Below are 23,403 nucleotides of genomic sequence, written 5' to 3'. Positions count from 1 at the left end.
CTTGCAAGAAGAAATGCAATGTTGTTACTTTTAAAGCTCTCTTATGCTCCTTTTTCCTCCTTGTTTTGTTTTTGTTTTTTCCAGGTATGCATTCCTCGACAGCCACAGAACTATTTGTTACTGGAGCTTTGCCAACCTCTGGAACATTTCCACCAACCTCTGCTTTGTCAGCGTATCAGCATCCCAACACCTTCAGCAGCAGAAACTTTGCTACTACCCCTTCTCTTACTCTTCAAGATGCCACTTTCAGTGCTACATCCAACGGTCTCTTAAGTGCCCACGATCCTTTATTGCAGATTAAAACATCCCAAGGCACTGTTCCAACCGCTTTGACATTCGAGCGCCTGGGCAGCTCCGTTCTGAGTACCAGTGTACCCCCCCAGTCATCAACATATCGTTCTGCTCAAGAATCTGCACCCCATCTTTTGCAGCCTCAGTTCAGTTTGTTGCCTTCAACCCTTGGAGGAGCCCAGCAGGTGTCTCAGGCCTACAGCACATCTGTCTTCACTGGTTCCACTGCTTCCATGGACAGAGCACTTCAGCGAGAATGTAGTGTTATTAAACACCACCAGCGGCCTTCCAGTACTCAGTCTGTCCAGCCTCAACTGACTGTTTCACAGCATTCCTTACACAGCTATTTAACAAGTACAAGTGGAGTTAACTTTCAGGATACGTCTAGGCACTCAGCGTTATCCTGCAGTCCAGTTGGAGATGTTACTCAGGTGAGCAATGGAGGACCACAGCAGAAGACTTCTCAAGTCACAGTGGAACTTGCTCAGTCGTACACATCTGCAATTCCATCGCCCGGTTTTCCCTCTGCTTCCACTGCAAAAGTGAAAAACTGTTCCATGAAGCAGCCTCCGAGGTCAACAAAGACCCCCAAACCTCAGAGTGTAGCTCCCACTGTGCAGACACAAAGCTATGCCAAAACTGCACAAAACCAGAGTTCTGTCATTACAGGCCAAGCACAGATCTATTCTACAGCACAGCTCCCCAGCCTCTTGTCAGTCAGTCAGTCCCAAAACTACGTTTCATGCCAGGCTCAGAATGTGCCACCTGTCAGCCACTCACAGGATTTCTCATCCAGTAAGGTTGAGAAGCTGCCCTCACTGTATAAAACATTGACTTTTTCTGGGCAATCACAAGCTATTACTTCTGACAGTCAGACTCTAAATTATTCCTCAGAGGAACAGGTATTGACCTCAGTTCCAAATGAGAACTACTCTGGGCAAATGAGGGAACTCTCTTCAGTCAGCCAAGCTCAGAACTACTCTTCTAGTCACTCTCAGGGTTTATCTCCAGTTACCCAGTCCCAAGTTAATTTTTCATCTCAGTCACAAGTTTTAGCAGCTGTTAGTCCTTCAGAAAGCTATTCTTCAGGGCAGTCCTTAACATTAACGTCGCCTTCTCTTTCCTTTAATGCCTCTCCTCGGGTACAAACTCTTCCAGCCTCGAGCCCTAATCAAAGCTATATTTCTTTACATTCTTCTCAGAACTCTCAGTCACAAGAATCCTCCTCTCCACAGTCTCAAAAGTTTTTGCCATCTGTCCAGTCTCCTTTTGCATCCCCAGCTCACTCCCAGACGCTGCAGAACAACAGACCTTCCTCAGAAACAAAGTCCTATGTTAAAAGGAAGTCTGACTCTAACTTGTACGCCTCGTCAAAACAGGAGGAGGAATTATCAATGCAAGACATGCAGGCATTGCAACAGCAAGCTGCTCTTGAATCTTCCACTCAAAGCCTAACAGAGGAGGAGATCAATGCTCAGGATGCATCCTACAGGGTCTCAAAAGCAAATGACAGATACTCTCAAAGTGTAATCAGAAGCAACTCTCGTCTTGAAGATCAGGTTGTTGGACTTACTCTTCAAGGAACAAAAAAAGATGAAAGAATGGTCAGTTCTGTGGAACAGCTTTCCCAACACATTGGCCATATCAGCAGCCTAAGCCATGATATCAAAAAGACAGTGAATTTAATGAGAACAACACAGGGAGCTGTGAGTGCTAAGGAACTAAACCAGCAGCATTCCCTTATGCATAAGGTACATGAGAGTAAAGCTCAAGAGCAGCAGGGCCAAGTCATTAGCACACCACCACAGGTGCAGCCTCATGCTTTAAGACATGGTCATCAGCTGTGCTTGCCCAGTGCACAGGTACTGCTGGAGTCAACCTGTGACTTGCAGATTCTTCACCAGTCAATCCTGCAGTCGGGTTTAGGACAAGCAAAGGCATCACCACAAGTGCAAAGAATACAGAGTCCTCAGCAGGTGGCACATCCGTTCCTTCAGATGGATGGTCACATTGTTCAAAGTAATGGGGGTCATTCTCAGCAACAGCTTCATAGTCAGAATTCAGAAGTAATGAAAATGGACATTTCTGAGTCTTCAAAACCACTACAGCAGCATTTGACAGCAAAAGATCACTTTACTCAGACAAATCAACATGATGCAAAAAATCAGTTTGTTTCTCTTAGTTCGATATGCTTCCCAGAATCTATGCTTCTCAGCGATGAGAGGAATATATTATCCAACGTGGATGACATCTTAGCAGCAACAGCAGCAGCCTGTGGAGTGACACCATCTGACTTTGCCAAATCAGCCTCTAATGAAGAGGAAATCCAAACTGTTGAGAATAGTGAGGAGTCTAAAACGCAGTTCCGATCGTTGGATTCCAGACACGTGTCTTCTGTTTTCAGTGCCTCACCTACTGTAGTTGGAAAGCCAGCAAGTAGAAATAATATTTCTCTGAATGGAGGCCAAATTACTCTAAATCTTACCCCAGTGTCAACAATACAGACAAAAGCTGTGAACCTGGATCAGCAGCACCTTGAAACTTCTGATCAGACTGTACCAATAAGAATGACCTCTCCCACCCTTGGTCCTGGTCAGGAAGAGCAGGAGGCTGTTCGAGTGAAGAAACAATCTAGCATCAGTCACGAGTCTGAAGAAGATAATGATGCTTCTGTTGATGGTGCACTGAATGCAAGGGAGACAGAGTTTGTTTCAAGTGGTAGGAGCCTAAGTGAGGAAAGTGCTGCTTCGGAGAATGATTTTAATGTGGGTGGTGATGATGGTACAGTGGCAGGTAACCAGTCTAAGGTTCCATTGCAGCCTCTGTCTGTGCCCCAAAGTGCAGATGGAGCCATTAATAGAACTGAAGAAGAATGCCAAGATTTAACTCAAGGGAACCTTCAGAAGAAAAAAAGCAAAGGAAAAAGCCAAAACAAAAATGCTGCAGAAGATGACAGTGCAACCCAGAAACAGGTAAAAAGAAGTGGACAGTGTAAACGTCAAAATTCAAGAGGAAATGATGCGTGTTTCACATACTCTTCTCCTGTTTCTGAAGGTTGTTATGATACTTACCAACATCAGGAAAGAATGAGGCAAAAGATTAAAGAAGTTGAAGAAAAACAGCCTGAAGTCAGAACAGGATTTATTGCATCTTTTTTAGACTTTCTAAAGTCTGGGCCTAGGCAACAGTTTTCCACTCCAGCTGTACGAATGCCAAACAGGACTAGGAGACCAGTCACACAAATAGTTCGTGCCCCTTGCCTGCAGCCCTCTGCAAAGCCTCAGCCAGCAGCAGCAGCACCTGTGGCTGCTGAGGTCAGTGGAGAAAGTCCAACCAAAAAAGCCGATGAGGAACTTAAGAAAAATTTAGAAACGCTGCCTTCATTTTCTTCTGATGAAGATGATTCTGTGGGTGGCAACCATGATCTTCAAAAGAGCATCTCTACTGCATTGTCAGCCCTGGATGAAACATCTGACAAAAAGATCAAATCAGGTAAAAGGGTTACTATAGGTGCATATGTTGAAGGAGATTTTTGTAGCTGATGGGACAAAAAAAAAGAATAATTTTATCTCTCTTCAGGTAAAGGTTTTAATTTGATTTGATTTTGGCCACAATTAAGAGTTTTCTTCATAAGGTGTATTGACTATGGACTAAAATAGTGTTTTCCACAATTAGAAAATATGTAAATAAACTTTTTCATGCTACTTAAATAGGACTAATGCCAAAAAGTTATTTTAGCCTGGAGTTGGAATAATGTGTGTGTTCTCTTCGATTCTGGCTTGAAACACTAAATATGATTTTCATCTGGGAACATTAACAAAACATGTCAGAGGTTCTAAACCTATTTTTAAAAAATTCTAGCAAGGGAATATTCATAATTGCCATCAGCAGGTTATAAGTTCTTGCTAGGTAAACACTCATTTTCTGTGACAATCAAGTTGCCCTGGATATGTGTGTGAAACAACTTTTGCTCTTGTAAACTGCTACTCATGGTCCAAGGTAGGAGTCATTTGAGCCATATTGATCAGGGGTGTTGTAGCTCCATGTGTGTTGATAGGTTACTAACAAAAGAGCAAAACCTGGGAAGGATTGGTTTGGGCAGGGAGGGGCAGGCAGCAGTCACTGATCACAGTAGTAATTAGTTTTTCCCACACTTTTCAGTTTCAGTTGTGTTACATCCATGCTGTACATCCATGTTCAGAGCTTTTAACTGATGATGCTTTGTTTTGAAGTATTTTCAGCATACAGAATATTTTTGCCTGGACAGGTCTCTTCAGTAAAGATTTATTTTTTTTTCCCCCTCTGGTAAGCAATTAGAAACAATCCAGGCAATCATATAATTGTACTAATTCCAGAGAAATACCATTGTCTTCCAAAATAATCACAGGGAGAAAATGAAACATTTCTTTAACTCTTCTCAGGATTCAGAACCTGTGACCCATAAGCTGATTCTTAACAAGGGAGAATGAACTAATGGTTTCCCTTTTTAGATTAAAGGAGAAAGGGAGAATTTTTTTTCTCTAGGTGTGACATGATCTACTGAAAAATAGATAGCAAAATTAAACTTGAATTGTAATAATCACACCTAAGATACTGGGAAATCATTGCAGAATACATTAAGATGCTGAACAATGCTTTATCTTAATTGCTATTCTGGTTTTTTCTGTGGCTATTTCTATGTAATTACGTTAAGTGCATGCATTTCAAAAAGGCTCTTACAGAAGATGAAGTTCCTTCTGTGTCTTTCAGTTGAATATATATTTCAAACAAGAAAGCAGTGATTGTTTTTCTTACCAGAAAGCTGAAATCTGGGCAGTGCCAAGGCATGAGCCTCTTGCTGAAGTTTGTTAATTTTAGTTAAGCCATTTCTGTGTACAATGTCCAAAGAAATCTTTCAAATGGGTTTTTTTGTTGGGTGAGCATTTCCATTAGTGAGCATTTCCATTAGTGTTCTCTTTGCAGTGATTTCTTTTACGATATGATTGTATCTTCTTTGTTATCCATAAGGATGTAAAATTTATGTCACCAATTGCTTGAATTCACCTTCCTGTTTTGTGACACACAAGATTGTTTGTACAAGATGCTCAACCATGACATCTCTCTTCCTTTCTTGCTGGTGTTTTGCAGGTTTTCTGGTAATACCCTTTTTTGTCTGTTTTTGCAAATAAGTACAGACAGACAAATATTAAAACATAGTCTTTTGTTGATAGTATTAAGTAGTACATGTACCTTCATCTGCTGTTCTGACAAATATGTAAATATACATGAGCAACTAATAATGGTGTGGCTAATTAAAGCTGTCAGAGCTCTCTCTCACTGAAGAAATAGAACATATTTCAATAATGTGAGGTGATGTATCTGGAAGAACACATTTCACATTCCAAATTAACAATTTTATTGAATGGATTTAGTGAATCTTCACTTAATTAGGTATATAGCTTTTGTATTGACACATTAATTTGACATTTAACTCATTTGTTTGGAGTCACCTTTGTTAAAATATGTTACATTATCTTTTGTATATTTTTTCAAGTGAAAAAGTCAACAATTAGCAGTGATTGTAACAAAACTGTGAAGTGGTTTAAGTTTCCTGAGTGATATTAGTAATGGTATTATAGTTAATATAACTTGATTTCTTTTAGATCAGCAAGTCAATGTTAAAGCTAACACACATAGAAGATTGTAAAGTAATATCTAAAGAGGATTCTAATTTTTTTCAGGTGGGAAAGAATAATTTTGAAAGGTGGGACTTCTCTTTGGCTCTTTGGAATAGAGGAGGAAAGGAATGTTCTTTTCCCTTCTTTGTTTTGTATCATCAGTTCTCATTGGTCACCTCTGTTAATATTAAAAATCATTAGGCTATTGCTAAAGTTTTAATCTGGAACTTCCAGTTACATTATCACAAGATATAAATTATAAATGTCCAAAAGTCACACAGAAAATGTTTTCATATTTCATGTGTATTTATCTTTCTGCAATCCAATTTCAAAAGATTTATCAGCAGATAACAAGATGTTGTAACCTTTACTGTTGTATTTGCTTATTGTCACAAAGTACAGCAGTATTGCCTGGTGATCATGTCTATAATTATCAAATTGTTTTCCAAAGCATTCAGTTTTGTTAATTCCAGATGCTAACAGATGTAGCAGTTTAATACAAACAGAGGTATATTAGTTACAGTATTCTGGTTTTGTTTAAGATTTAGTTGTGGTCAAATACTGCTTCTACTTTAACTCCTAGAACAGGTATTTTTTCCTAGAATAGTTGCTTTTAATATAAATTGTAACAGAAAAGAAGAGAAACCTAGCTCCATATTACATTGCTAATCCTTGATAATTTAACTGAAATTTGGATTTTTTTCTTCAGAAACTGAAAAAGTGACAGTTGTTACTGCTGCTGCCACCACCACCAGTGCTGTAGTAAAGCAGGAATCTCCACAGACAGCTGCTCCTGTAGGCAATGTGCAGGAGAAAATGAATCCAGCTGACCCCTTAAAAGTAGCTCAACAGGATGCTGTGACTTCAGAACAATTGGCAAAAATGCAGGAGACTGTTGCAATAGAAGGATGTACTGATGAGGAGAATATGGACAGTGAAGGAGAGGGGATGTACAGAGAACGTGATGAATTTGTAGTGAAGATTGAAGATATAGAGACACTAAAGGTAATCTGAATATTTGCTGGGGGGGAAACACAGCACAAAACCCCTGCATATGAATTTAGCCTCAAGGAACTACCAGAAGAGGAAAGGCTGCAGATTAGTTTTCTCTTTCTATTCTAATATTCCCTGACTGCTGCCAAAATGCCTTAAAGGTGTCTTTCTAGTGCAGATTACAAACATGTCTTGAATGTACATGACCCATTTTATGCTACATACATAATAAAGTAAATCTGTGTGCTGGAAACCTCTGTTAGAACTTGGAATTACCTATTTTAATATTAAACAGCATAAATTTTTCAAAGGCTCTTGACTACTTTTTTTTTTTTAAGATAGGAGTAGACTTTCAAGTGAAACTTTGCAAAAGAACTTGAATGGAATTGGCTTCTGGTTCTTTGTAAGAGGATCTGCTTTGTATTTCAACAAGCAATTATTGCCATAAGCAACCAGTACAACACTTCACATGAATTTATGTGAATTTCCTTGTTGTCTTTGATTGTTTGGTTTGGTTTTGTTGCTTCACCATTTTAATTCTTCTGTGTGTTGATCTTTCCTTTTGTTGCTATCATAGCCAGCAATGTTCTTACTGTTAGAAAATTTCTAATATTTTTGATTACTTGTTCTGTGCTTGTCCTCTTAAGGTGCAGTTTTAAATTAAGTAATGCTGCTTTGTCACACAAGACAAGCGTTATCAGTTTGAAATATTCCCTTGTCACTTATAAAAGGGATTAAGGTACGTTCGGAGATATTTTGAATTTTAAGTTTGTTAGTTCAGGAGTCATGAAAAAGTTATGAGTGTTTGACTACATTTTCCAAAAGGTTTATTTGAGTTAGTAGTTTATTTGTAGGATCTACAGAAAATTCTCATTCAAGCCGATAATTACACACTTGCCTTGATGCAAACAGGACTTAATAACGATGGTGTTGGAATTTTAAATGACTTTATTTACATTTTATCCTTGGGTTACTTCCTCGAAAACGTGATGCACAAACACATTTCTGGAAGAAAAATAAGCACTGCTTTTAGCAAACAATTTTATGTTCTTCCAGGTTGCTTTGCAGACAGGAAAAGAGCCTCCAGCTATCTGGAAAGTACAGAAGGCTTTATTGCAGAAGTTTGTTCCTGAAGTGCGTGACGGCCACAGAGAGTTTGCTGCTACTAACAGTGTGAGTCCTCAGAATTCCTTGGGAAGCCTTATGGGAGCAGCTTTCCTTCATGCAAGGCTAGGAGACTAAATTGAATATGATTTTGGCATACATTCTTAGCAATCATCTTAGAGGGGAAAACCCCCTCCAGCTCAAACTCTCCCTAAAGACATCCATGACTGATTTTCTGCTTTCTAGTATGGTGTCTTTGATATCATTTTGATATCACTTTGATATCTTTTGTAAAGGAACAAGTTTTCCTGTCCAGAATAAAATCAGTGGAAAAAAGCTTGTGAACCAACTGCTTTCTGCAATAGGAGGGATACAGGGAGGATACAATTTTAACAGGCAGCCTTTTGCCAGGCAGATAATGCTTTTGGGATAACACATGTGGAGAATAAAATAATGGGAAAAAAAAGAAGCCCAGAATACCTCCCCTTACATTATTGTCTTCTGTTTTAATTATTATCTGGAAATCTGATGGATAATTTTGTTTAAATTATAAATGCTGTAGAGTGGCTTGTTGTATTTAAGCATGCGGGAGTTTAAACTGATTTTTTTCTTTAGTATTGAAATTTTTACTTGTTAAAACTGACAAATTTTGCTTAACATAAACACTTGTGGTTTGGGTTTTTTTCCTTTTAGTATCTTGGGTACTTTGGGGATGCAAAGACAAAATACAAACGAGTGTATGTGAAGTTTGTTGAAAATGCTAACAAAAAGGAATATGTCAGAGTATGCTCAAAAAAACCACGAATCAAGCCTGTGCAGTCAGCAAGGTATTTTATTTCAATTTGTTTTTCATTTTGCCATATTGTTTTCATATTAAGAACACACCTGTATAAATAAACAGGAGTTATAACTTTCAAGTGTATTAACTGTGCTTTCATATGGAAACTGAGAACTGTTTGCTTTAAGAAATTAAATATAAATTACTGCCTTGTCTTCCTTACTCTATTCTGTTCCATAATCAGTTATTTTGGAGGTGTTAGGGTTTTGCATGCTGTTTCTATGTCATCCTTTGCCCTACAAGCCTGCAAGTGTAATGATTTTAATTTTCTTTGTGTTGTTTTTCTCATATCCTGTGGACTTTACTAGTTAGGTAGTTTTTTTCTGGGTAGCCTTAATGACCATTCTGTCCTGGTATACTGGAAGTGCCATGCTTTCTTCACAATCCTGTAAGATGTTCATGACAGTGCTCTTTATGCAGGAAAGCACTGGAGTTTTAAGTCTAGTTTGCTCTCAAAGAAAGCAGTGCCATCAGATAATCAATTTTGTGAAATAATCCTGTTCTACTAAAAGTAGCTGGCATTTTGATGCTCCTTTTTTCTTGGGCTGTGGAACCCTGTTCCAGTACCTGTTCTTGCAGTGCTCTGAAGCAACCCCCTCTTTTAACAAAACATGATCGTGATGAGCTTGTTATGGTTCTGCTGTTCTCTCAACACTGCTTTTGGCTTTTCTTTCTGTTTGTACTGCATGTTGTATTTCTGGAGAAATCAGTCAGGTCCCACCTCTGTGTGTGTTTCACTGATCTCCGTTAAGTGAGGTCTTTCAGCTTCCTCCTTTGGGACAGACTTTCCATTGCTCTCATCCTTCTTCTGTCTGTTATCTCCATCCATTTTGGTTTGAAATCTCCATTTCTGACAGATGTCTAGAATTATTCTCAGTGTTCCAGAAGTTACTGGCAATGTTTCTGCTGTACATATCACTGCTTTCCCATCCTGACAAAACTCTTAACACTTCCCAAGATTGTATTCCCTGCCATGCTCTCATAACTGTATTGTGTTATCAGTCCTAAAGTACAGAACTTTGTGTTTCTGATATTAACATTCCTGTTTGTTTCCTGTTCTGAGGGATGGGAGAAAGGCGTTGTTTGGTCAAGTATTATTTCAAAAATATAGTAGTATATAAAATGGGTACAACCTAATACCCAGTTACAGTGAAGTACGTGTATATCATCACTTGGGGAGTATATTCTGGTTAAATATTATAGCTATTTTTATTACTGCCAAAACTTGTGTGGTAATTATATTCATAAACATTCTCCTCATAATATTGCAGAACTATTCACTGCAAACCTAGTAATAGCAACATCAAACCCCCTGATCCACCAACACCAAAACCAGCAGCAACAAAAGTCTCTTCTGTGAAACCCAAAGCTAAACAGCCAAAGGTAAAGGCTGAACCACCACCAAAGAAAAGGAAAAAGTGGAAAGAAGAATTTTCATCTTCCCAGTCTGATTCTTCACCTGAGGCCCAGAGTGAAGAAGATGGTGAGTAAGATACCATTGCTGCCACACAGGCCCTTTTGAACTGAACTGAGAAGAGTATTATAAAATTACATTGTTTGATCTTGCACATTTTTCTGTACAAGCCTCAGAAAGAAAATATAAAATCCAACAGTGCTGTGAAAAATGAGTTTCTTAAAACTTTTCAGTTGCTGTTGGTGTTTAAGCGAATGTGTACAACTGAATTTACTTCAAATTAGTTTATCTACATGAGTACATATTTTACCACTTGCTGTCTGTAATGGGTACAATTGGAGGAGGAGAAACCAATTTGTTTTTTGAATAAATCTTAACAATGAGATTCTTCATTAGTTTTCCTTTGCAACTGAACGTCATGTCTAAAATAACATTCCTGTAGTGTTTGCTTGCATTCAGAAGTGGGCAGAATTCAGATGCTGCTGTTTTTTCAGAACCAAGGGGAAAAAGCAGTTGAGTTTTTGGCTGCTCCATTGCTTGTCTGAATGCCAGCTGTTCAAATGTAGCCTGCTGAGCAGATTTGCTATTAAGACATCGATAGAACATTGAGATGCAATGTTTGCAGGAGCTCTCCAGAAGAAAAAGGGATTTCTGAAGTTTCCAGTGTTTATAGGGGTTACCTGTGCTAGCAGATTTACAGTGCATTTTGCAGGCTTCTCTTTCTTGTGTGTTTGAAACAAAGCTGTGGATTGCTCATACTTTATTATTGCTGCATTTCTAAAGCATCCTGGTGACTTTTAAATATAGATACACCATCACTGGTGTACTGGCACACTGCCTCTTTGAGGACAGCACCTTTGAAATAATTTTCAAGCAAACTTGCCCAAGTAACACTCTCCGTATTTAAGACCTCAAGTAACCTGGTGTGATTATGGTCATCCATGAGGGAGTTTAACAGCCTTGCTGTCTGAATCACTGCAAAACCCTGGTGTCAGACATGGAGCCTATAAAAAGCTGCAGAATGCTTCCTAGTTCTGATGTGCATGTTAAAATTGCTGTCTATGAAAAAATAAAAGCTTTCTCAGAGGAAGCATAGGTATATCTCTTCACTGATGCATTTTTTTTTACCTTTTTTTTTTTTTGTGAGTTTAAAAATGAGGTGTGATTGTTTCAATGGTATGCAGGCTCCTAGGTGACATCATTAGTACTCAAAAATTATTTTTCCTTTGGATGATTTCAAATTTTGCAATTTTGGGAGGTACTTGCCTTGATATGAAAATTAGGGCACTTAGGGTACTTCACTTGACTGAACTGATAAATTATCCTGTTTCTCTGAACTTTCATCTACACTAATAGGAAAATGTTTTAATTCCTTAAAATATAATCTAAATACTGATAGTTAAAAATGGAACCATTTTTACCATATTTGGTGTCTGCCCCTGTTTTTGATGTGTAAGTAGTTTATTGCAGTAGACTGCACTGAATTTTCATCTCTTGGGGTACCAGTAGGGGTCACTTTTGTTTTAAGAGAGAAACCTTCAGTTTTGAAAAATACAAGTGTTTTTAGGATATTGAAGGGGAAAAAATCATTCTGTGCTGTTGACTTTTCAGAGGTTGTACCTCCAGCTCCACTTGTTACTCGTTTTTTGAACACAAGAGCTATGAAAGAGACTTTCAAGAGCTACATGGAGTTGCTTGTGAGCATTGCCTTGGATCCAGACACAATGCAAGCCTTGGAAAAGAGCAATGGTACAGTATGTTTAACACTTGTGTGTTCTTACTAGATCTTAAGGTTATTAATCAATAAAGCAAGTGTTCTTTAAAAAAAACCCCACAAACATAACAAAATTCGAGTTACACAACCTCAGCTGAAGAATCTACACATGTTATGGGTGTATATATATATTTTTGCATTATCTCTTTGAACAGTCAAAGTAACTTGGAAATATTGTTTTATCTTCTTTGCTGCATTAGAATTTTGCTGTGAATGTCAGAATTGAGCTATTTGTTCCTACAGTTACTGTACTTCAAACCTTAGCAAAGATTTATTTAAAATCAGAGTTTCAAGTCTGTTTGCTTTCTTATGAAGAAATAGACATATAACTATAAGTAGATATGATTCCTCCTACTATTAAAAATGCAGCTTTTTAAACTCTGAAATCTTGAAACCCTGATCAAAGAAAATGATATTATGCACACTTTTTCTTTGAAGACAAAATATTTGGATTTGTTTATCCTAGTAGACTCCAGGGTACAAGTCAAAACTCCTATTTCTCAAAATTTAGTAAAACACTCATGTTCAAAGATGAAAGTTCCAAAAGATAAATCTTTTCATGTATTATTTAGTTGCAAGCTGTTGTTTTGTACTATATTCTGTTTTCCTATGTTTAAAAAAATCTTTTCTAGCCTCTCCTCTCCTGCCTCTCTTGATTTGAGTGTGCATCAGTGCACACTTATCTCAAGATTTCAGACCCATGTATTATGTCAGTAGTCCCACTAAAATCAAAGTAATTGACTTTACTTATAAAATGCTCCATACTGAGCTGTAAATTTTTATTCCTGGCCACATGCCTATGTTCAGCTGTATATTGTTCAATTCACAGTGGTTTATCAGATAACTTTCATCAGTAAGCACTTTCCTCTTTTTTTTTTTTTTTTTTTGTTATAAATGCCAGCAGGACCATTTCTTGTAAAATGGAATAACAAATGTCAAAACCACCTACTTGTCTTCATAAAACTGCCAGCTGTATTGCACAGAAGAGGATTATCTAGGAATTGGTGTAAAATTGTCTCTAATATTTATACTCTGTATTGCTCTATCTGAATTTATCCTTGCAGCAAAGGAAACTCAGAGAAGGAGCAGGATTGCAGTCAGCAATTAAACTTCATCCTATCTACACCAGCTTAGTGGGCTGATAAAAAAAAAGAAAGATTTTTCTCTCACATTTGAAATTAGATTATGTGCCAATTGCTTTATTTTTTACTTCCCACATTGTATATTAATGGGTCAAAGTATAGAATGAATATGAATCTCATTATTGTACATCTCTTAATAATCAACTGCTGTGGGTTTTTGATGTGTCTTTTAGATGAGCTGCTTTTGCCTCACATGAGAAAGATTGATGGAATGCTGAATGACAACAGGAAAAGGCTGCTGTCCAAATTGCGCTTGGATCATGCTTTCAAGGTACTCTCTTTCACATTTAAAAGCTTTTAAAAGTGGTGTTTTGGGTAAATCACTGAATTCATACCATGCAGGCACAGCTTAAAACTCATTTGGAACAGCAGTTATAAATTTAGTGCTTGTATGTGGCATTTGGAGAACATTTTGGGATGGAGGAGTTTCATACTGCAAAGGTGATGTTCTAGTTTTACTCCCCATACTTTCTGGTTCGTTCTCAAGCATTTTTTTCCTTTAAGCTTTTCAAGTTTGCCAAAAGAAAATCTGTTTCCTGTCCTAGAGCTTTTGGTTAAGTGATTGTATTGCCTAAAAATAAACTTTTACATGAAATAGCTATGCTGTGGAGCAGATGTCTGAACCTCTTTGAAGTAGAGAACATGATCAGAGGAGTTTAAAACCAGGACAGAGGGATGCAAGAACAACTCATTTGTGTGCTCTTTCATGTATCTTCAGCATGGAAGGTTGAGAAAAGTGTGGATAACAAGCCCATATTACAGCAGCTTTGGCGTGGTAATAAAAAAACAGGTCTGGATGTGGCCAGGGAAGAGAGAAGCCGTACCATCTCAGTAGAGAGAAGGTAAACAGGAGGATAATCACTGTGCTTCCCACTGTTCCCACCCACCCTCCAAGCAGCAATGCAGAGTTTGCAAGTGCAGGAAGGTGATTTTCACTCATGTAGGTTAGAAAAGATCAATTCCAGCTGTTAACCCAGCACTGCCAAGTCCACCACTAAACCCTGCCCCAAAGTGCCACCACATCTGCTGCACGTGTTTCTGAGGGATGGTGACTCCACCACTTCCCTGGGCAGCCTGTTCTAGTACTTCATAACCCTCCTGGTGAGGAAATCTTTTGTAATATCCACTCTAAATATCCCATTTTCTCTTGTCCTGCTGCTTGGGAATAAAACATCCTTTTGTCAGTGTCTGTAATCAGACTGATGATTTGTTCTTGTAACAGTTTTGAGGCCAACAGGAAAGCAGGCCTGACTATGAACACCATCACCAAACTTGTTCTTTGCCTCACTTTCCCTGTCCCCCTTTCCTCTGTACTGTCCCACAGCACAGGGACACTTGGAGAATGAGTGCTGTTCTTTATACTGCTGTGAGTTCATATCTGACAACTAGGTGAGGAGGGGGATAATAACAGACTTGAAAGTTCTGCTCTTTTCCATCATGAAACCTTTTCCCCCATTCCATGTCTGGTAAATTCTGTGGTACATAAGGGGGCTTTGTTTCAGGGAGGAGACCACCATCAACCAGAGAAACAGCTGCAATTCACATGATTCTTGAACTTTTTTTATGTTAGTTTTGATGTTTTCCCAACAGCTGAACAATTTGTACCTCCTTGAACAGAATTACTTGTGGTTTCCTCCTTACAGTAAAAAGGCCTGGGGAGGGCTGTGTAATTTCAAGTGCACAGAGCCTCAGAGAGGTAGCATGTGTTAACCCTCCGTTTCTTGTTTTTTTTGTCATGGTAAGAATTTTGTGTTAATAGTTATTAATATAGATACCTCTTTTTGACCTGCCTGTGCAGAGAAGATAGACCAGTTAAGGGAAGATACAAATTTGTAGAATTTCAGTTACATTCACAGTACACAAAAAGTGAGAGGTAGCCACACTTGATTTTTTTTTCCCAGTTTAAGGGGGAAAAGCTACTATAATTCTCTGTAATACCAACATGAATTCCAACATGTAATTAAGCTGGAGTTCATAGTGAATACAATAGCTTTGCTGTGTGTTCACTTAGCAGCAGATTATGTATCATATCTCTGAAGTTAACTTCAGACTATTCCATCATATCATCTGCAAGATGTTAATGGAGTTCATGGATGTAAGGAAAGGATCTGCTTGTGATGTCATCTGCAGGACAGAAAACCTTTTCTGTTTTTCTTCTGATGTGACAGTGCCAACATGTGCCATCCTTGGGTCGATGTCTTGGATAAAAATGAAATGCCTACTTGTCATCATAAGTGCTTGTGTTGGTTAGGAAAATGTGTCTGATGCTCTTTAAGATACAGAGGGTTTCTGTTCCACCTCATTTGTCATTCACTGATACCATTCAGTTTGAATGTTTTTACTGTTTTGCATTGATAGGCATGGATGAATTTAATACTGTTTTTCCACTGGATACAGTTAATATGGAATATGTTAGCACTGTGTTACAGACCAAAGCAGACACTGAAGTTAGCAGTCAGTGTTTGGTAGTTTTGCCTGTAACGTTTTTTGTAGTTCTGACAGTTCTTTGCATCATTTGGGTAATAGTTGTTACAAACAAAATTATGAAATATAATTGTTGCTTTAGTTGAAGATCAGTAAGTGAAGCAGCTCAGCTGAAATGTGTAAACTTCATTTGAAAATAATGATGTGGCATTTGGAGAACATTTGGGATTGATCATCCAAAAGATGCAGTAATCACTAGTATTTAATTCTTCATTTCAGTTCACATTTGTCTGGTGTAGGTCAGTCATGTGGCCATGGAACTGTTCTGGTTCTTAGGAGTTCTCCAGAAGTGGCCAGAGCCCCTTGACACTCCAAATCAGCCTTGAGGAAGGCAATTTTAGTGGATAGCAAAGCTAAATAATTCAAACCTGTGTAAGTTGTTCCACTTTGGAAGTATTGCAAAGAAGACTGGATATGCACAGATTGGATGCTACCACTGTGCAGGAGATTTAATAGCTGTTTACTGAGAGGTTTGCTTAATAAAGTAAAAAATGGCTGATATAGATAAAGAGCTAATAAATTATAGGCAGGGGAGGTTGTTGTAGTCAGGTACTGTTTACTAAAAGAAAATATAAAAATGGAGTCAACTTCATATTTTAACCCAATAGTCCCAGTAAGGTCCTTAAGCTGCATTGATTCATTTTTTCCACATGTCTGTCTTTCTGCCTCACAGTGGAGTGTAATACAAAGATGTTTTTTTAATGTGAAACATATTTTTCAGGGCCAGATTATGTAGCATAGCAGGACTATTTCAAAGCAGCTGCTAACATAATGCTGTATTTGTTCAACAAAATTGGATTCAAATTTACTCATGCAAATAATGTAGAATTGAAGCTGACAGAAATGCAGTTCACTCTCATGAGTTAAAATGTCTTCAACTTGTACTTTTTTGAACCTGCCTTCTACTTCACTGTGCATAAGCTTTTCTGCCTTACAGATCTGATGGTATGCAGTTAGTTTGTAATTTGCAAAATATGGGACAAAACCTATGAAGATATTTAGGCATCCAGTGCCCGCATGCCTGACTATGCATGAAATACTTAGAGGTCTTCAAGTAACTTAGCCTTAGAAATTCTTGGGTAGAAATGGAATGGAAAGTAATTTAGAAGTTAAAAATTGCCCTGTGGAGCTTTTTTTTCCCCCTCTCTTTCTAGTGAGAGGATCACAGATGTTAATCTGATGTACAGTGAAAGGATCTGCTGGTCTTGAAAAATTCCAGTAGTCACGAGCAGGTGGTCATGCTTCCCAACCAGATTTGGTTGTATAATCTGATAAAGACACTTTATCACGTCTTTGTGGAAGAATAAATTTTTTCCTAATAGCTTGCACTCTAATCTTTTTAAAGAAGGCCAATTTATCACCAATGTGGCCATTCTTGATTTTTTCATAATCCTTTGTCTTTATGTGCTCTGTTGAAGAACGCTTTGGAAAACTTTCCTGAACTGACAGTGGTCACTCGGGATTCCAAGACAAAGTGTGGAGGGACATCTGTGTCTAAGATCAAAATGAATGGTAAAGCTTACAACAAGAAAACACTGAGGGCTTCTAAATCAACCACTAAATCAGCACAGGTGAGTGTTCACAGGGTTTGTTGCTGCCACCATCTGACTTGTGCTGTGATAACCATGTTTATATAAAACACTGCTTCATATGTTAGCTGCTTTGGTTGGTTGATCAAAATCTAAAATCTTTGAGAGAGGTGCTTTTTCTGTAACAAGGGAATGTTAAAACCCAACATTTAAAGGAGTACATTAAGTCATTATTATAACTCAGATGTGAAACATGGTTTGTCAGCTTCCTGGGCAACAGTTTGCCTTCACCATTGCTGCTGTAGATCATCATAATAAGTCATATTATAATAATAACAACATATATAATAATTATATAACAGTTTCTTACACTTGCTGCAAAGTAAATGATACAATGACTTCTAGATCAAAAATTTAATAAAAATAGTGTTAACCTTGTAATATCTGAGATCAGATAACACTTCTTAAAAATTGAGCTCTATCTTGTTCCAGTCCTCATTTTCCATGGTGGAATGAAGGTGTGTATCTTAAATTAAAAAAAATAAAAAACAACATGGAAAAAAATTTGAGAAGCACATATTGTTTATTTCCATAGAATTCCTGGGGAGCACTAACTAGATTTGGTTTGCTTAGCTTCAGCTCCCTGGAGTAAATAGTGGCTTGACAAATGACCTGTACATATAGCTTACACTCATATTTCTGGCCAAATTAACCTAATTTTTAGGTAAGCACCTAAATCAGCTTTTTCATGCACAAAGTCTATGTCTTCTGCAATGGTAGCCATCAATCTGGTAGAATAATGGTTAAACTTTGGTAGTTCTTGGAGTACTTCTTGAGAAGGGTGTGTCTTACCCATTTTGGGTTTGCAGTGCATTCAGGATGACTGAAAGCATTCTCACACCTGGTTTTGATAAAACAACATGGGAAGTGGAGATAGGAGATAATTAAGATATAAGGGAATCACAGTTTGCCAGGTATGTCACAATCGTGATTTGAATCAAGCACTCAATTTCTGAATTGCCGAAAAAAATGGTTTACAGAAGAAAATGTCTGTCATGTCTCCTGGTAAATAACATGAATTTTCCTAAAATAATTGTTCTTTTTGCAGGAGTTTACAGTAGATCCAGAAAAAATACAGTTGTATTCTTTGTATCACTCACTCCATCATTACAAATATCACATATATCTAACATGTAAAGAAGAGGTAAGTATTGCTCTCATTCTTTGCATTCATTGAGGGAATTAAGTCCAGCTTGAGAGGTTATTCTCTCATTCTTGGTAAATGAGTGTGGATTGAGGCCTCCTATTTTAATTAATTATTTATGGGAAGCAAAGGCTTCACTGACCACATGGGTTGCCCCTAATGGGAGCTGCTGCTTAGAACATTCAGATGTGAGGCTTGCAAGGTTTGTGGGATTCCCTGAAGTGTTCTTCACTGCTATCCAAAATAAACAAAACAAATGTTGTCAGTGTATTTAATTCCTTGGATCTAAAAGGATTTTTTTGGTCTTAGAATGTTGTGCCTTTATTTCTTCTGCAAATTCTTGCTGGAAATATTTCAGGTAGCAGAAGTACAAGAGTTGAGCTCTGGCTTAGTTGTTAAGAAATGCATTTTGGGGGGCATTACCCTTGTTGTTAAAATTCAAAGATTTTCTGGCAGAGAAGGTTGATATTTAACTGCAGACTTTTATAAAAATGAAAATTCTCCAATTCTGGCAGCCTAATGTGTGTGTGCATCTCTCTCCCCCTCCTTCTCTTTTTTAAATAGATTTCTTCTGTTCAGAAGACGAGTGCAGATCTAGGCCAGGAAGAGATCGTGCAGCTGTGCATGAAAAACATAAAATGGGTGGAGGATCTTTTTGAAAAGTTTGGTGAACTCTTGAATCGTGTCCAGCAGAAATGCTCCTAACAGAAATGTGTCCCAAATCCCAGATTTTTCTACGGCACTAACCTGATGGAACAGAAAGCTCAGAGAGAGGCTCTGATTTCTTTCACAATGCCAGACTGCATTCTTGTTCATAGCCATTTTTATTTCTCTTTATGAACTCTGTGCCTTGGCTCGTGCTAAGGAAAAGTGATGCTGCCAAGGAAATCTGTCCTTTGGAGATGGAACTAAACATAAACCTAACCACATTTTTAACCTGAAGAGTTATTTTCAATTTTGTAAACTATTGGATAACTTAGTTTTATTTTCAGAAATGTTTTTGACAAGTGATGAAGCATGCACTACATATACTTTTTTTTCTTTTTTATTGCTCAACAGATAACAACACTTAAAATACTACAGATTTTTCCATCCCTGACTAAGTGAGAGAAAAGTCAGCGTTGGGGCAAACTAATTTTTACATGTCTGGCCACCAAATTTAGATTTTTGTACATTTTGTGAACAGAGCTGGAGTGACATCAGTTTCTGCATATCTATGTTGCCATCATAAAATCCAGAAATTTCATTATGCTTTATGGACTCCTTTTACTATTGTCATGTTTGGGAGACCGAACATGGAGTTGGTGCAATCCTATGACTGCTTTTGTGTCAAATTATATTGTAATGAAAGACAATGACCTTAACTATTTTCCCTGTTTTGAAGAAAAAAATATTTTCCTTTATACTGTGGTTTTTTTTTCTTTTGGAAAAAAAAATCAATTGTACATTTTATCTCACTAATAGTTGTATTTTTCACAGAGGAAATATTGTGGTTAAAGTTGTTACATGTATCTTTGTAATACACTTTCCATTGTTTTCAGTAAATCCTATTCATTTATATGTTGATTTTATATTGTAAACTATGTATCTCGAGGTAACCCTTTTGTTTATACAGGTTTGCTTCAGTGTTAACCAGAATAATGCATAATGCATACTAGACTAGTTTTGCTTTAAGTGTAGTTGTGTTAGACACTGCAATTATTTTCTGGTATGTGAAAATAAATTTCTTACTAAACTAGCACTTGATTAACTGAGAGTTTAAATGAAGAGCTACTACACTTTATCTTGGTCAACAAAGATTGTTGATTGAAAATAGACTATATGCAGTGTTAAACACAGCTTACATAATTGTTTGTAGAACTGGCAGTTGCAGAGCTGTTCTCTTTTTGGTGCCTTTCAAGTCTTCAGACATCTTTGTAGCTTTTCTCCCCCCTCCAGGTTGTTAACACTTAGTAGTGCCACTAGTCACACTCAGACAATGAATGTAATGGGCTCTGATCAGGAGAACATTTTCTTTAAATTTCCCAATAGAATGCCTTACTGAGTCATTCAGAATGGAGATGTACTCTACTGGCGTCCTAAAAAAAAAAGTCATGTTGGTCTTTTTTCAGAAAATGTCAGAAAAACCTTCATTCCTTTATCCTTTTACTGCCACTTAGTGCCTTAATTTCAGCCAAGAGAGCAGGGTTCACTATTCATTGGCCAAATGAAGTAATGTTCATTGCCATGTGACCTTTCCCCCATGTTTTGATCCTATTTAGTTGTTAAATATTCATTAGACCGTAGAACTATAAAGAGTTTAATGAATAGATGTGAAAATGAAATTATTTGATCTTGAGTAAGCAAATAGAGGTTTGAATATTAAAGTATGTACAGAATTTTAGCTGATTAGATTTAGAACCTTGTAGGATGTTTACCATATTTCCAAAGCTTTTCATCCTTAAAAAGCAATAATTCTCCTTTACAATTTGTGTGCAGACTACGATGAACAGAAATGGGTATGTGCCCTTGCCTTTTTAAAAGCCTCTTCCTGGTGGTTTAGCTTTAAAAAGGGAGGTCACTGTCGTGTTAATGACACATTGTGTTACTGCTGTGTCTGCAAATATCATAGGAGAGGAGGTGGGTTTGGGGTTAGGCAGAATGTGCAGATTGTTAGAGCAATCATGGAGCTAATTAATTCCCACAGTGAACAGAGGGGTAGCTGTGGGATTAAGGAATTTCTATGGTTTCAGTCCTGTGAGTTTAGAGGGTGAAACCAAACAGCAGAGTTACCAGCCTTGGCAGCAATCAGATAAAATGATTTTAATGTAAATGTGCACACTGCAGTAGAAACATGCTGGTACACTCCTCAATCACGAGTGGGCATTCCCAAATTTCCATCCCTTACTGGGATGGCTGGCAGTGCCTGCAGGTTGATGACAGGGAGTTACTTGGCCAGGCAGAGTTCTGTGGTCACATTACAGTTTGGAAATTCCTTGTCTGTGCTTTTAAAAATCACGAGGATACAGACTGAGGGAACACTGGAATCAGCTCCTCGATGGTGTAGTAAAGAGACTTTGTCTCTCTCACACCCCTTCCTAATGAAGCAGTGAGTTGAGAGAGTTCTCTGTGCTTTCTAGAAGATTACCACTACTGTGTACTTACTCTGGATTTTCTAATCTCAAAGTAGCTTTAGAAAGCTGCTTTCAGTCCTTAGAAGCTAAAAAAAAAAAAAAAAAAAAGAAATGAGAGGCTTTTGGAGTAGCTTGTCCCTATTTAAAAAGGAAGTAATTTTAGCAACAACCATTAAAAAAAAAAAGGGGGTGGGGGGCCAGGATGCTCTGCACTGCCATAGAAAGTGACCTGGCTTATTTTTGGCTGTTTTGTTCCCAAGGCCAGTTAAACAAGCACTGTGCCTGTAGAAGACAGGAAAAACTTGTCTTGAATAAAATTAACTGCCCCAGACTATTAAAGATTAATATAATGGAGCTTCCATCTTTGTCTTGGGGTGCAGAAATGGTGGCTGGATTGTTAATTTACCAAACCAGAATAAGTAAAAACATGAAACTCTTGAGTGTGTTGAAGGGTCATAAATCAAAGCAAAGCTTTGTTAGTAGGATTGAACAGTTTTTTTTATACTGAAGCAAACTTAATGAAAAAGTCAATGTACAAATTTCCTTTTTTTGCACAAATCCTTTGTTTTGTTGCATTTTAGATAATGAAGTCTGCACCCACACCTCAGATTTTTTCCCCTTGGAGTAACAGTGAGGTCTTCATCCTTTAATATGACAGTGGAAATTGAGCACTGATTTGACTGCAAGAGAAGATGCACTGGGAAGGAACAAAGCCCTCCTTAGACTATGAATTAGCAGAACAGGAATGAAACAAATTGCATAATCAGTTATTTGGCTTTTAATTCCACTATTCTTTCCTTTAGTGTGGCATCCCAATTTACACTGGGTTTGATTTTGTTCAAATACAGCATTGCTCTTAAAGACAGGTTTGCTTTGAGATGCTACTCCCAAAGTTTTGCTAGGAAAAAATCAGACACAAATTGGATTGAGAAATTGTTTCTGAGAACAGCTAAGGACTTTAGGGTCTTGGAGGTTCTGTGGCATGTAATGTATTCATATATTGTCAAAATGAAATACTACTTTTTAAAAAGTCAGATCTTACAGGCTGTCTTCCAAGTAAATGATTCCCATAGGAAATATATTTTAAATATTATTTAAATATTTACTACTATTTAAAACAATGTTAAAGCAGGAAAGCTAATACTATGGTCACAAAATGTCAGTGTGTCACCAACCATTTCTTATTTTGTTGCCAGCACTTGACATTTGGTCTCTCTTACCCTATTATGAACCTGTGCATTTCACAGTGCACATTCTGCCATATTTTATTATTTAAGCTAATATTAACATGTCATTGGTAATAAATGCATGTTTTTCTGCATATCTGTTCTACATATGGCAAAAATGAAGCTAGGGCTAATTAAGAGACACTATGCATTCTTAGTCCAGATTTTCAGGTGGTCCATAATACAATGTATGGAAATGTGAAAAAGGACAGTTTTGTACCATTCATGATGTTATTAACTAAACCCATTAAAGTGAAAACACTTTTTAAACAAAAACTTTATAATGCTTAGTCATTTGTTATTAAAACAATAAGTCTTGAAAAGCTAAGATTGTTGGAAACAAATTGGCACTTTGGAATTTTTCCTGTATTTTCTGCTTGCAGCATGAAGAAATACAGTTCTACAGTTGGCTTTTGGGTTTTTTTCCATTATGTTGCCTGAACTGAGCATGTATGGTTGATCTGGATTTTTTATTTCTGGGAAATTTTAGTTCTGGATTTTTTAATTCTGGGTTCTAAATGTTCTGAATTAATGTTTACAATACAGCTGCCAGATCTTCCACTGCTGTGGTGAGTGAGGAGCCAGACTGTTGGGGCAAGAGAGAATCTGCTGCTGTGATTCAGGTGGGGTTCAC

At 37.5% G+C, this 23,403-nt stretch overlaps 1 protein-coding gene across 1 annotated transcript in view; it reads left to right on the top strand.

The window, feature by feature from the left end:
• The window catches only part of QSER1 (glutamine and serine rich 1), a 44,365-nt gene extending 21,320 nt beyond the window's left edge, over window positions 1-23,045 (top strand). Inside the window, exons 4-13 of the mRNA XM_071455289.1 lie at window positions 85-3,783; window positions 6,658-6,953; window positions 7,998-8,114; window positions 8,739-8,872; window positions 10,155-10,366; window positions 11,909-12,046; window positions 13,387-13,484; window positions 17,116-17,268; window positions 18,335-18,430; window positions 18,995-23,045. Of these exons, the coding sequence (XP_071311390.1) occupies window positions 85-3,783; window positions 6,658-6,953; window positions 7,998-8,114; window positions 8,739-8,872; window positions 10,155-10,366; window positions 11,909-12,046; window positions 13,387-13,484; window positions 17,116-17,268; window positions 18,335-18,430; window positions 18,995-19,135 (5,084 nt within the window). The 3' untranslated portion in view covers window positions 19,136-23,045. The remainder of the gene's footprint in view (window positions 1-84; window positions 3,784-6,657; window positions 6,954-7,997; window positions 8,115-8,738; window positions 8,873-10,154; window positions 10,367-11,908; window positions 12,047-13,386; window positions 13,485-17,115; window positions 17,269-18,334; window positions 18,431-18,994) is intronic.
• Window positions 23,046-23,403: the final 358 nt, after the last annotated feature.

Source organism: Agelaius tricolor, unplaced genomic scaffold (assembly GCF_023055355.1).
Source record: "Agelaius tricolor isolate 1412-34295 unplaced genomic scaffold, bAgeTri1.0.p SCAF_46, whole genome shotgun sequence".
NCBI classification, from domain to species: domain Eukaryota; kingdom Metazoa; phylum Chordata; class Aves; order Passeriformes; family Icteridae; genus Agelaius; species Agelaius tricolor.
Note: the sequence above shows the minus strand (reverse complement) of the source record. Positions and strands in the feature narration are given on the sequence as shown.